The sequence below is a fragment of the Mauremys reevesii genome, linkage group 10 (genome assembly GCF_016161935.1).
Source record: "Mauremys reevesii isolate NIE-2019 linkage group 10, ASM1616193v1, whole genome shotgun sequence".
Classification (NCBI taxonomy): domain Eukaryota; kingdom Metazoa; phylum Chordata; order Testudines; family Geoemydidae; genus Mauremys; species Mauremys reevesii.
In genome coordinates this window covers 182,100-196,819 of record NC_052632.1, presented here as the reverse complement: position 1 = coordinate 196,819, position 14,720 = coordinate 182,100, and the positions used below count along the sequence as shown (strand labels likewise).

Below are 14,720 nucleotides of genomic sequence, written 5' to 3'. Positions count from 1 at the left end.
AAGAAGCTAGGTCTCTCTGATAGAAAAATCTACTCATCAGCAAGACTACAGATGAAAGTAAGCCAGTTACCAGGCTTTACTCTCAAAATATGATGTCTTGATCTGGAACAAGCTCTCTAACTTCCTTGATAAGCTCCCAAAAGAATGCCAGGAGGAATGGAAATCCTTCATGTGAGAAGATCAGTTTACAATCAAGACAGCACTTCAGGTGGCACTAAATGTGGTCTGATATGGCAGTAAGGATCATGACCACTATGATTGCTGTGTGAAAGTCCTCTTGGCTACAGGCATCCGGGATCCTGAAGGAGATCAGGTTACCATTGAGGACCTCTCATTTGAGGGCACTGAGCTATTTAAAACTGGTCTGGATGAGGTATTCCATACCCTGAAAGGTTTGTAGACTATCTTGCAATCTTTGGGATTGTTATCTTTCAGTCCTAAAGAGGAAGCAACAGAACCAACAGCCTTTCTATAGACAAAAACAATACTATTCTCACCAGAGATCTTTAGAGCCCCTGAGGCAGAGGCGACCATCTGCCACTTCCTCAGCTGCCCCATAGTCCGGACATAAGGCAGGAGTAAAATTTCATGCCATTGTTGGTATCCCATCCAGTTGCAAACTGTTGAAACCCCGTCTCACTCTGTCTCTCTTCAGGGACTCTTGTGATGCGAGTTTGTTGAAGCAAGAAGTAGGTCCCCTCCTACAACTGGGAGCAGTGGAGTAAGGACCCCTAGAGCAGTGGTTCTCAGACTTTTGTACTGGTGACCCCTTTCACATAGCAAGCCTCTGAGCGCGACTCCTTGCTTATACATTAAAAACACTTTTTTATATATTTAACACTATTATAAATCGGGGTTTAGGGTGGAGGCTGACAGCTTGCGACCCCCCCATCTAATAACCTTGAAACCCCCTGAGGGGTCTTGATCCCCAGTTTGAGAACCCCTGCCCTAGAGGTCATAGGTAAAGTTTTTTTTATTCCTGTTACATCTTAATCCCAAAGAAAAAAGGGAGTTGGAGACCCATCCTTGATTTTCGACATCTCAGTGCCTTTATCTATCATTACAAATTCCATATGATCCCTAACTTTTATAATCCCTTCTTTGGATCCTATGGCTGGTTAGCGTTGGGATTCCCTCTGAGATCTTTTCCACTTAGCTTATCCGGAACACTATGTCCAGTTCTGGGATAACAAGTCATCCAATTCTCTGGAATCTAAAAAACTCAATTTGACTCCAGCTCATCACTTAGGTTAGTTTGTTAGGCATGTATCATAAACAGATAGTTAAGGGTTAAAGTCTCTTTTACCTGTAAAGGGTTAACAAGCTCAGTAACCTGAGAAACACCTGACCAGAGGACCAATCAAGGGACAAGATAATTTCAAATCTCTGTGGAGGGAAGGCTTTGTCTGTGTTCCTTGTTTGCTCTGTGTGCTCTCTTTGGATCTAAGAGAGGCCAGACATGTCTCCAAGTTCTCCTGGAGTATTTCCTACTATCCAGTATAGTGAGTATTAGTTAAAAAGGCGGATTAGTCTTTTGAGTTGCTTTCTATATTTGCAATTGTGTGTTTGCTGAAGGAATTCTTTATTTCTTTTTGCTGTTACTTTGATTATGCTGAGGAGGAGGGAGGGGAAGTCTCTCCAGTTTTTATAAGTTAGACCCTGTATTTTTGCATCCTGGTAATACAGAGAGAGTGTACTTTTTTTTTTCTTTCTTTAATAAAATCTTTTCTTTTTAGAACTTGATTGATTTCTTCCCTTGTTTGGATTTTGAGGGGAAGGGGAGGGGGAAAAGTGAATCCCTCTTTGTTTGATTCAAGGAGTTTGAATCAGGTATCTCTCCTAAGCAATAGGAGAGGGGAGGAGGGAAATGGTTTGTTTCCTTTTGTGTTGAGATTCAAGTTTGAATCTGTGTTCCCCAGGAAAAGTTTTGGGGGAACAGGGAGTGTGTCAGACACTTTAAACTGACTGGTGGCAGCGAGAACCAGATCTAAACTAGGATTTTAGTTTAGAGGAGTCCATGCAGGTCCCCATCTTGGAACCCAAAAGCTCCAAGTGGGGGAGAAGACCTATGACAGCATGTAACAGCCCTTTGCCCATTCAGGCCAGGTGCAGACACGGGGGGGTTTGGTAAAGGGTGCTACTACGATTCCAATTTGTGCCACATAATGTATATGCATCTTTCCTAGCTATACTTCTTGCATATAAAGACCAGTCGCTTTGCAGATTGCGTAAAGCAAACTTATACATTCAGTGTTTTTTCTGCCTACTTTGTTTACTATAAATATACCCACAAGAGTTAATTTAGTTAGTTTATGGCTCCCTTATTTACTAAACATGGTCACAATAGTTAGTTGTTTCAGCAATTACATGTTTGGGCTTGTCTTGTCTTAACTTGGACCTGCCCTTGTCAGCTAAGCCAGCCCTAAATTCCACACCCTTTTGTTTTCTCCTGTGTTTGCATTTGTTTCATTTGCATCATCTTTCTTTCTGTGCTTGCTTTTTCAAATTTATTATCCAGCAGCTCATTCCCATGATCACAATAGTTGTTGTTGTTTGAACTACCATGAAGACTAAACTTCAACTACCCACCACGTGATGCAAGCTCATCTCTGCTGGTATGGCCTACCAAGGTGTTTCCATAGCCTGTACAGCACTGTCCCCAATTTGTTGTTGCTCAGCTATCAATTGGGTAATAGGCATGAGTTGCTGTATGTTTCTCTTTTTTAAATCAATTGTGTTAATGGACAAGGGAGATAGGGGTACAAAGAGACTAGTCACTAATTATTCCCATTCATTGTTGTCCATCACTTCCTCTGTCATGTTCTCCTCAATCTGTATAGCTATGGCTATAGTGCATGGGTTCCAATCTGAGACAGAGAGAGATGAGCTTTAGACAAAACCCATTCAGGTTCCCCTAATATGGCATTGTACCAACTGAAAAGTGGTGGCATCCCAGTGCACACACGGTATCACTGAACTGTACCACCTCTTTCACTCAGTCCTTGGTGATTAATCTGCCCTAACACAGAACCATCTAACTGTGCCTGGTTCTTTAACAACATGTGGTGTTTATCTCAACACCATCCTTTGTTGCCAAATTAACTTTAGCATACCGTTGTCTATATGTTCGATTCTCAAAATACCCATACTGGTAACACATACTAATTCTGTAGGACTTGCTGTCCATTTGGGAATAGCAGTCATGATTGGGCAAAGTCCCATTATTAATTTCATGTGGTGCCCAAGGCCTACGACATTCTAGCCAAAGAAATTCCACATTTTCTTTTCAATAATACATTTCCTTTTCCACTAGTGTGATCTAGATCAGTGTGCTGTTTAACAATCTTGACCTTTCCGCCCACTTTCTGTCTTGTGTTAAATGCATAACAAGTTAAATACCATATATGCTGTAAATAATTTATTGAGAAATGTTGTTACTCAATGACTCACAATATTTACAGATATATTAATTCCTTTCAAAGTTTATGCAATGGAGTGCATATTACTAATAGTTACCATGTCCTGCTGCAGTGTTAGGCTATTGAACCCACCTCCTTTTCTGATTGTTTTTCCAAAACCGTTGGCTAAAAAGTTAATTCTAAGATTTGACCCTTCAGTGTCCGTAGAACTGCATAGTGAAACCCCAACTCCTGCTTCACCCAATGTAGTTGCCAAAGTATCTCTTTTCTTCCTAGTATTTTTAAGCAATTGATGTATGCCTCCCACAGGACTCTGTCATAATCTGATCTGGGATTTAATATTATTGGTAAACCATTTCTTATATAGGACTAAGCAGGTCCCAGGGAATCTGTATTTAATAAAATCCAAAATAAATGAGAGGTATATCCACCCTACATCATCTACCACTGTTTCATGAGTGGAGAGTATAAAAATACCACTTTCTGGCCATGGAGTGGTCATGGGACATAGAGGAAGAGCATAATTTTCAGGGGGGTTTATGATAGAGGTACTGTGTTGTGTATTGTTTGTTCTTTGCCACCAAAACCAGCTGGACTTTATTTACATATACACTCACCAACCATCCTGGAGCTACTGAAGTACAATTGTTTTGCCTTAGAAAAAACCCTAACTTCTTTATATACTAATATTTATTTAACAGTATATTTATATACTAATATTTTCCTGGGATGTATTATATACCCATAAACTTTCAAACCATACAGCCCCTTCTGTAGTTGTCCACTTTGGGCCACAGATACCACCTGAACACGCCCCTTGTAGTTCTCAATTGCCCCAGATACTACCCCAATGTCCGAACAAGACAAATTTCCCAGAAAGGCTGATAATCCCATTTAGCCCCAGATGGTAAGTAGTAGATCATTTTTCTGTCCATTCTTATTGTACAGCTGGGGTCTGACATACTTCTGTGGTGGTTTGGGACCAGGGGATCACTGACTGGAGTGTCTCTGAACCTTGGGACCATCTCCATGCCCTCCACATCAGGAGACACAATGTTGTAAGCCTCCACCATGTCATGGTTGCAGACCTGCAAGACAAAAAGGGAAGAAACCATGTCTTGCTGCTTTCTTTGCCTACCTTTGTATGCTTTGAGCTGACTGTCATGGACCTAACTCTGTCCCCATCGTCCAACTCAAATAAGCACGCTGAGGGGCCAGATTGATCTAATTCAGTTTTAATGGTTCTATTCATTCTTTCCACTTGCCCCGCTGCTTCAGGATGATAAGCAATGTGAAATGTCTGATGGATGTCCAGCGGTGTGTCCCTTAACCACTGATCCAACAAATCCACTACCACTGTCTGACTCCATTATCTTAGGAACCACCGACCCCCTTCCTCCAGCCAACTGATCAAATTATACACCAATTGTTTAACTCTTGTCAATGCAGTCATATTTTTTAGTTGGGAATGCCTCCACCTAGTGTGAGAATGAGTCTTATACTGCCTAGCCCACTCCTGGACAATGCAAGCTCATATAAAGTCCATCATTTTATGAATAGAAAATGATGCGCACAAATCCTATTATCTCAAATAGAGTTACCCAAACACTTCAGCCTAAGCATACTGGTTTAGCTAAAACAATAAAACAAATTTATTAACGACAGAAAGATTTTAAGTAATTAGAAGTAATGAGGCATAAAGTCAGAATTGGTTACGAGAAAATAAAAGATAAAATGCAATTAATGTCCAACTTAACAAGCTAAATGAACACAAAGCAAAGGGCTTTCTCACAAGCTTCAGCAGTCTTACTGGCTGGATTTCTTTCGGACAGGACTCCTCCCCCAGTTCAGTGTTACTTTCCTTGTATTTAAGTTATCTGAGCTCAATACAGTACAGTGGCTCATGTTTAAGGCTGTGACTTTCAGTGACCTCCGTGACTTCTGCAGCAGCTGGTGCGGCTGATTTCAGGGCCACCTGAACTACTGGCCCAAGGGGCCAGCTGCTTGGGCACCCCAAGGCCAGCCACACCAGCCACTGCTGGAGCAATCTGGGGCCATCTACACTGGCCACTGCTCAGGAGGCCCAGGGCTAGCTGGCTCTGGGGGCCACCTGACCAGCTGCACCGGCCACTGGTCCCGTGGACCATCCAAACAGTAGTCCTGGTGGCAGCCCTGGGGAGCTCCCAAGCAGCGGTCCCGGGGGCCGCCCCAGAGCCAGCTGCACCGGCCACTGCTTGGGCAGCCCTGGGCAGCTGGCTCCAGGGACCGCACAAGCAGTGGCTGGTGCGGCTGGTCCCAGGGGTGGCCCCAGGAGCAGTCCTGGGGGTGGCTCCGGGAGCATCTGAGCAACAGTCCCGGGGGCTGCCCCATGGCCAGCTGCACCAGCCACTGCTTGGGCGGCTCCAGGGACTGCTGGAACAGTGGCTGGTGTGACTGGCTCCAGGGAGAGCCTGAGCATAGAATCATAGAATCTCAGGGTTGGAAGGGACCTCAGGAGGTCATCTAGTCCAACCCCCTGCTCAAAGCAGGACCAAACCCAACTAAATCATCCCAGCCAGGGCTTTGTCAAGCCTGACCTTAAAAACCTCTAAGGAAGGAGATTCCACTACCTCCCTAGGTAACCCATTCCAGTGCTTCACCACCCTACTAGTGAAAAAGTTTTTCCTAATGTCCAACCTAAACCTCCCCCTCTGCAACTTGAGACCATTACTCCTTGTTCTGTCATCTTCTACCACTGAGAACAGTCTAGATCCATCCTCTTTGGAACCCCCTTTCAGGTAGTTGAAAGCAGCTATCAAATCCCCCCTCATTCTTCTCTTCTGCAGACTAAACAATCCCAGTTCCCTCAGCCTCTCCTCATAAGTCATGTGCTCCAGCCCCCTAATCATTTTTGTTGCCCTCCGCTGGACTCTCTCCAATTTATCCACATCCTTCTTGTAGTGTGGGGCCCAAAACTGGACCCAGTACTCCAAATGAGGCCTCACCAGTGCTGAGTAGAGGGGAATGATCACATCCCTCGATCTGCTGGAAATGCCCCTACTTATACAACCCAAAATGCCATTAGCCTTCTTGGCAACAAGGGCACACTGTTGATTCATATTCAGCTTTTCGTCCACCGTAACCCCTAGGTCCTTTTCTGCAGAACTGCTGCCCAGCCATTCGGTCCCTAGTCTGTAACAGTGCATGGGATTCTTCCGTCCTAAGTGCAGGACTCTGCACTTGTCCTTGTTGAACCTCATCATATTTCTTTTGGCCCAATCCTCTAATTTGTCTAGGTCCCTCTGTATCCTATCCCTACCCTCCAGCGTATCAACCACTCCTCCCAGTTTAGTGTCAGCAGTGGTCCTGGGGGTGCCCTGGGGACCACCCGAGCAGCAGTGGTCCCGGGGTGCCCGGAAGCTGTTGGAAGAGCGGTCCCCGGGAGCAGTGGTCAGGGGGCAGTCAACTCCCAGCACTGGAGTTAGGCCCCCCTTTAGCAGGTCCTGCCCCAGCTATGGTGCCCCAGAAGTAGAGATTTAGCGAGGGGTATTTTTGGTAAAAGCCATGGACAGGTCACGGGCAGTAAATAAAAATTCACAGCTCGTGACCTGTCCATAGCTTTTACCAAAAATACCCATGACTAAATCTTAGCCTTACTCATGTTGCAATACCAGATCTGATTTTAAGATTTGGATCTTGATCTTCTACACCCTAAATATCTTGAAAATCACTTATCTGTTTCACTATGACCTTACCAAGGTAGGTGTGTCCCTCAGGAACTCTGAACTCTAGAAGTAACAGTGACACATGCTCCAGAGAAAGGCACTAGATCTTTTAGAAGATGAACCATGGTTGTGGAAATTCCTTCCACAAATATTAGAATGACCAAAGGTCTTACCTCCTTCAGAGCAAACTATAAATCCTATCTGTATACATTAGATTTCCCATGACAACTTCCCTAAAGAGGTAAAACCAAACTTATTTTCTCAGTGGGGACATTAGTTCAGATTATTTACTTTCTGTAATCTTTGTTATCTTCAGGTACTATAGTAACAGACATTAAATTTGATAGGAAGAAATAAGAGATAAAGGGAGAGCTGATTGAAAGCTGTGATACTGGATGGGGATACAGAACTCTTTAGTAATGAAAATGAGATCACACTTACAGTAGCAGCTAGTATTCTGTATCTTCACTTATTTTAAATTAAAGTCTGAAATATATAAAAGAATGGGAGAAAATACAGGAAAGAGAGGCAAACATGACCACAGAATCTGAGGCGTCAGCTATGAGACTGCACTAAAAGAACTTGAATCAGTGGGATGGAGCCACTAATAACTGGTGTGGGATTTGGTGATATTGAATATAGAGGAGCTCAACAAAGAGAGACCTAGCAGATGAGTCTGTACTCAGGAGGAAGATTCAAACTAGAGGTAATTTAGTTTGGCTAATATATTTAGGCAAATGTAAAGTACACAGTGACCAGGAGAAAATAAATTAATGGGTAAGAGGATGTTTATAAGAGTGATTGTTTAAAAAAATATTTTTGTGAAACTTTCAAAGACTTTTGGGTTCAATATTTCTGCTCACTTTTTCATGTGAAGTAACTTCAGCGTAGGTAGCCTAAAAGCTGGAAGTGAAGCACTTCAAACCTGAGGCGAAACAGCAGCATCTTGTGGTACACGCTGTCTTATAACACTGCACATCAGTGCCTAATACATAAATCATACAATGGGAAAAGATGTGGCAGCAGCAACAGTGAACTTGCTCAGAAAATGAGCAGCTAATGTCCCCCAAGAAGAGAGTAAATGGAACACATCACTCAAATGATCCACTCCTGTCCTTTTACATTTTCAGATGGATGGAGGCCTGCCTTAATGAAGATTTACCTCCCACAACAGAGCTGGAGGAGGGGCTAAGGAATGGAGTCTATCTAGCCAAACTTGGAAACTTTTTCTCCCCCAAGGTGGTGTCTCTGAAGAAAATCTATGACCGGGAACAAACCAGATATAAGGTGAGACCTCTCGATTCTGGGAACTAGGATGGCTAGAGAGGTCTGAGATAGGAGGGAGACTTCAGGTCATATGGTTGTAGAGGAACTGTCAGTGAATGAGTGAGTAATAGATTGTGGCAAATTTAGACTGAAAAAATGTAAATTAACTCTTCCTGAACTACAGAATATCAGATGAAGGAAGATCTCTAGTTTAGTCTGAGTTTGTGTGCATGTGAGAGTCTGAGAAAACTGACCTTTTGTAAGCCTTAAATATAACTGGCTGTAGAAAGCTTTCATCATAGTACCTAAGACCTCAGATCCCTGGAAGAGTTTAGCTGTTGTAAGTAGCACTTATCAGAAGAATGCCTTAGCAGAGTTCCCTAGTACTCTCAGTGGCTGTGATGATTCATGTGCTTTTTTCCCTCCCCTCTTTATTTCAGGCAACTGGTCTCCATTTCCGTCATACTGATAATGTTATTCAGTGGTTGAATGCCATGGCTGAAATTGGACTCCCCAAGGTAATTTCTGCACTGCAATGCCAGGCTTTGAAAGTTGTGGGATGAATTTGCCAACACAGGATTCAATAAACTCTGCCTAGCTAATCCTTAGTTTCCTAGACTTGGTTCTCCTTTGAAATCCTGAAGTTTGTTAAAATATTCCATTCCCATCCCTGTTTGTATGATTGGGAGGCAGTGGATGCCTGCTTTAGTGCCGTATGCTTAACACTCATTATTTTGGGTGAAATCTGCAGTACAAAATTTTTATTTTTCATTCTATTGAGCAGCATGCCTGAGCTACAGTTTGGTCATGGCAATTTTTAGGAATCATCATAGGAAGATCATGGATAAAAGGAGCAACAATTTTTGGAGTGGTGGATTTTCCCTCTCTTCTGGAGCAGTGGTGGATTCTCTGTCTCTTGAAGTCTTCAGAATAAAGCCTTCTGGAAAGATGCTTTAGTTAAACACACATTATTGGCCTAAGTACAGGGGTAACTGGGTGAAATTCCATAACCTGTGTTATACAAGAGGTCAGATTAAATGATCACCATGGTCCCTTCTGGCCTTAAAATCTGTAAATCTTTGGGAACATTGTTCTGAAAGTCAAACCATGAACATTGATTTATACCCAAAACAACTTTTCCTCACACTTTTATTATGTGTAACAGGAACAGTCCATGTGTTTAATCACACAAGGGTCACTATTATATACCTTAACCTGCTGTCTGCATTTAAAAAAAATACTTGAAAATGTTATTTTTAGGATTTTGTGAAAATTTTCGACACAGTTCTCTCCTGACTTATCAGCTGTGCTATGCATGAACTCCTAGTGATCTAGAGGAGCAGATTGAGCAGCAGAAGGTATAGGAATGGGCTCTGGGGGAGAGGTGGTGCTCTGGAGGATGTTGGGTGAGAAGAGAGAGAATGTGAGGGACAGCTGGAGAGAATGGGACTTGGGTCAGGCATGAGGGCTCGAGTAAGGCTTTGAGGAAATGGAGAGACTGTAGCAGCAAATGGAGAGTCTGGGGGAAGACTTTGCTGGGTGTGGGTAGAGATGGGGGCTTGTTGGAAGGCTATGTCAGAGCAGGGGACCTGAGATAGAGCCTAGTGTCTCTGCATCAAGGCAGTGACACATCAAATGCTCCCCATTTCACAGTTGCCTAGAGCACCAAGGAACGGAGGCAGCAGAATTGGGGGAGTGCAAGTGTGAAGCCTTTGTGTAGAGACACTTGTAATTTTGCGGGGGTACACAGCAGTAAGGAACACACACAGGCACATGTCCTTCCAAGAAAAGTAAGTGCTTTGTTAAAGATAACCCGGAAATAGTCAGCACTTCTGATTGTGAAAAAGATTTGTGGGTTTTGACAAATAATCAGCTGAATATGAGCTCCCAGGGTAATGCTGTGGCGAAAAGAGCTAATGTGATGTTGGGATGCATTAACAGGGGAATCTCGAATAGGAGTAGAGAGGTTTTTTTTTACCTCTGTACTTGGCACTGGCATGACCACTTCTGGAATACTGTGTCCACTTCTGGTGCCCACAATTCAAGAAGAATGTTGGTACATTGGAGAGTGTTTAGAGAAGACCCACAAGAATGAATTAAAGGATTAGAAAACATGCCTTATAATGATAAATTCAAGGTGCTCAGTCTATTTAGCTTAATAAAATAAATAGAAGGCTGAGAAGTGATTTGATTTACAGTCTATAAGTATTTACAGGGAGAACAAGTATTTAATAATGGGCTCTTAACTAGCAGAGAAAGATCTAACATTCAATGGGTGGAAGTTGAAGCTAGATAAATTCAGACTGCAAATAAGGCATAAATTTTTTTTAACAGCAAGAGTAATTAACCACTGGAACAATTTGCCAAGGGTCGTGATGGTTTCTTCATTACTGACGATTTTTAAATCAAGATTGGATGTGCTCACAGGAGGTCAGACTGTCATAATGGTCCCTTTTGGCCTTAGAATCTATGTAGTGATGCCTTCCATGTTAACCCTTTAAGGGGCCTGACTTTCAAACGAGCTCTGGATCCAAGAATGTGATAATAGGAGATGTTGGGGATAAACAATTAAAAATATGGCCCCCCAATGTTTGTTGGAAAATATGGCCCCAGGTGCCTTGCAGCACAATACTGTCTTTACCACTCTCCTAGGCCACTCACACATAGTCCCCTTCTGCTCACCCAGTCCAAACAAAATCCTCTTCCCCAACCCTCATGTAAATATCCCTGCTCATCTCTTGGCTCCCTCAGCATCTCCAACCCAGTTCCCCAGGTACACCACACAGTATCTCTGTGGGGAGCCAGTGCGGGGTGGTCACGTAAAAGGGGAACGGGGCTGAGCAGTGATGTGGATGTGAGAGTACATGTAAGGGAATTGGGGAACAGGTTTGGTGGTAGACGCATAGGAGAAATGTGGGGCTTCAGCTAGGAGTGGCCTCAGTGGGGTACAAAATGGAGGGGAGACGTGTTGTGCTCCATGAACTACCTATCTCATAACTGGGCTGGAGGAGTTTTAGGATTGTCAGAATCCTTCCTACTAGGATGGCTAGAGTAGGGTATTATTCTGATGGTTAACTTTGTTTTTTATTCAGATTTTCTACCCAGAAACTACTGACATCTATGATCGGAAGAACATGCCACGCTGCATCTATTGTATCCATGCACTCAGGTAATGTGTGTTAGGTAGGAGGCTGAAGTGTGAGTGAATGAAGGCTACCTAGAAATCTGAAGTCTGTGGGAATGCAAATGCATTCTGATTCAGAGTTGGTGGGGATGAAGGAAAATCTGCAGCTTTCAGGAGTGGCATCTATGAAATGATGAATGCATTGATGTGTCCAGTGATAAGTGTTATGCATGTTTAAGAGCCAGTGAGATCACCAGCCATTGGAGGCAGCATATACATCTTGAGATTCCCAAGCCTTAGAGATGGGGTGTGTACAGCTGTGAATCTCCTTCCTTGGGGATTGTGTGTGTATATGTGCATATTTGTGAATCATGAAGCAAGAAGTGTAATCAGAGCCTTTTGAAGGTGTGTGCAGTATAGAGTGCCCTACCCCAGAGAAGCATATATAGTAGGTTCCACTTAATAGTGACCGAGATATAAGCAACTTACAGTTAATAGCAACATTTTGCTGGGAACCAATCCCACCCCATTGATTTTAATATGAATGGGATCTGGATATTGGCAACAGCATGCCACTTTTTCACAACATCTTTTGGAAGAAAGGTTCTACCTGCAGGCAGGTTTGTGGGGCTGTCATGCTAATAAAATATCACTGAATTGAAAATTAATCTTAGGAAGGGTATGAATGTACTGTGAGTGTTCAGAAGCATGAGTATGCACATGCCCTATTCTGTCTCAATGATGCATGTTTACTTCTATAATGGTTCTAGATTTTCACTGTTGTGTGCACTGTCTGAATCTATATCTAGACCTGCAGTGTAAGAGGCAGAAGGGGAAGTGACAAGACTGTAATTTTCACCTGCTAATAAACTATATGAATTTCAGTTTGTGTCTGGAGAGAATAGGTTCAGGCTTGTTTGTTCAGCTGAGCAGCAGGTAGAGAGTAAAGTGAGGCCAGCTTTCTGTGTGCAGCATGTTTATTTTTAGGATAAGTCAGGAAATCTTTTGGGGGCTTTGTGAAAAGCCATGTAAAGCTTTAAAACCCTTTCAGAGGCTCAGAGGGATAATCTCTCACCTCTTGAGGTAACTAGAAAGATCCATTTGGCTGTGCTAGGTACTTCTGTCTTTGCCTCATTAGGGTGTGTTGAAGTGGATAGTTTTGCTGCTGCTACGTGCTCCAGAGAGACAGAACATTGCATTGCAGTGACTTAGTCCTTCCTGATAAACCAGTTTGGATGCAGGTTTCCAATCTGATTGCAGAAGAATATTTAGTGGGCTTCACATGAAGAACACTCCTTAAGACATTTTTGTATAAAGAGCACTGAGCCATATCAGTTTGGGTCTCCATCTTATGCTCACTCAGTTTGAGTCCTCAAGAAGGAGCTTGTTCTTTTGCTTTCTGATCCTTTGGCAGGGTGAAATCTGAGGAGGAAACATCAAGATAGATTGCAAATAGCTGAACATCAACAGAAGTTTCAGGCTGATGTAGAATCAGATTGTTTGTAGAAGTGAACCTGCTTTCAACCCAGTTCTCAACATTTAGTATAACTTGTGGTCAGGAACACTTGGCACTGTGTGATGGCCAATTATGGAACTGTGTAGTGTATGCTCCTTTGACCAGTATGAAAGGGATTTGGGTCCTTGTTAGTGGTGAAGCTCCTCCTTACTTGCAGCTTTACGATAGCTGCTGCAGTTATTCTTTGAGTAGTTGGGCTCAGCTGGCAGATGTTCACATCTCCTTGTCAGTCTGGTCCTCTTTGCCACTGATGTGTAAATCAGAATCCAGATATTCAGAATGAGTCAGGTTTTTGCTGAAATATAAATAATGGGCAACATATAGGTCTCCAAGAGTAAGGACTTGTCTACCCGCCGGATTGGCGGGGTAGTGTTTGATGCACCGGGGATCACTTTATCGCGTCTCATCTGGACGTGATAAATTGATCCGCTAATCGATGCCCGTACTCCACCTCGGCAGGAGGAGTAAGCGGCATCAACCGGGGAGCCACGCCAGTCGACTTGCCGCCATGAGGATGGCCAGATAAGTCGAACTAAGATACTTCGACTTCAGCTACGCGAATAGCATAGCTGAAGTTGCGTATCTTAGTTCAAACCCCCCCGCTAGTGTAGCCCAGGCCTCAGGAAAGTTAATCTGAATTAACTAAAAGTGTGAATTTAAAGTGGATAAACTAAATTGCATTAAACCCTGGTGTTGACACTTGTATTCAGAATTAGAGTGGCCTTAATTCAATTTATCTTACTTCACTTTGCAATCCCAACCCTATAGACACCAGCACACCTTGCAGTTACCTAGTGCAGTAAAGAATATACAAACGTTCCTTACCACCCTAGGTAGCTGCATGGTGTGTTTGTGCCTGTAGGGCTGGCTCTGTGCTGTTAACCAACAGAGTAAAACAAATCTTTGGTAGGAAGTTACCCAGATGTGCAACCAGATGTCTGCTGATCAGAAGGGAACTTTTAAATATGGATCTTTCTTTCTGGGGAGAGGTATATTGTTTTTTCATGGTGACATTCCTTCATACACAAATGTTTCACTGGGAGAATCAATCACCATCACAATTGAAAAGGCAGGTTTTAACCATCTAGAAGTCTTTCCACTTAGCTGAATGTTTCCCGGTATCTATCTCTCCCTTAATTTACTTGTGAGTGGGGTAAAGACCACAAGGAGTAATTAGTGCTAATTATTCCTGTGTTATGTTTCCTAGTCTGTACCTGTTTAAATTGGGACTGGCCCCTCAGATTCAAGATTTATACGGGAAGGTGGACTTCACAGGTATGGAGATTTCTTGCTTCTCTGAGATTTGAATGTTTATGAACTTGCATGCCCTGTTCACTTACTCCAGTAGATGCTGTACATAATGGACAAAGGGGATTAATGCCCAAAGGCAGCCAGGGCTGTAACTTCATTTGTGTTTAGTGCGTGGGGGATTCCTCTCATACTAGCTGGGGAAGGAGACTCCAGAATTTTAGGAGGAAGTTTTATTCTGAATTCTTTAGTTATTGGCTCTGTTAACAGTAGTATGTCTCCACTATCTCTCCCTCCCCTTCCCTTGGCTTTAGTCCTTTTCCTTCCAGAGCACCAGCTGCAGAAGAAAACAAGCTTTGTAGGATGTTGTGTATATACTTCCCTTGCCCTGCTGGCAGCCATACTTTGAAACATACAGGGATCGCGTAATCTGTTTTAAACCA

The 14,720-nt window shown here is 43.1% G+C and overlaps 1 protein-coding gene across 6 annotated transcripts in view; it reads left to right on the top strand.

The window, feature by feature from the left end:
* Positions 1–14,720, top strand: part of IQGAP1 (IQ motif containing GTPase activating protein 1) — a 206,228-nt gene that overhangs the window by 65,709 nt on the left and 125,799 nt on the right. For all 6 annotated transcript variants that reach the window (XM_039492768.1, XM_039492767.1, XM_039492766.1 and 3 more), the window contains 4 exons: positions 8,254–8,410; positions 8,830–8,907; positions 11,482–11,558; positions 14,237–14,304. In XM_039492768.1, coding sequence (XP_039348702.1) covers positions 8,254–8,410; positions 8,830–8,907; positions 11,482–11,558; positions 14,237–14,304 — 380 coding nt within the window. The remainder of the gene's footprint in view (positions 1–8,253; positions 8,411–8,829; positions 8,908–11,481; positions 11,559–14,236; positions 14,305–14,720) is intronic.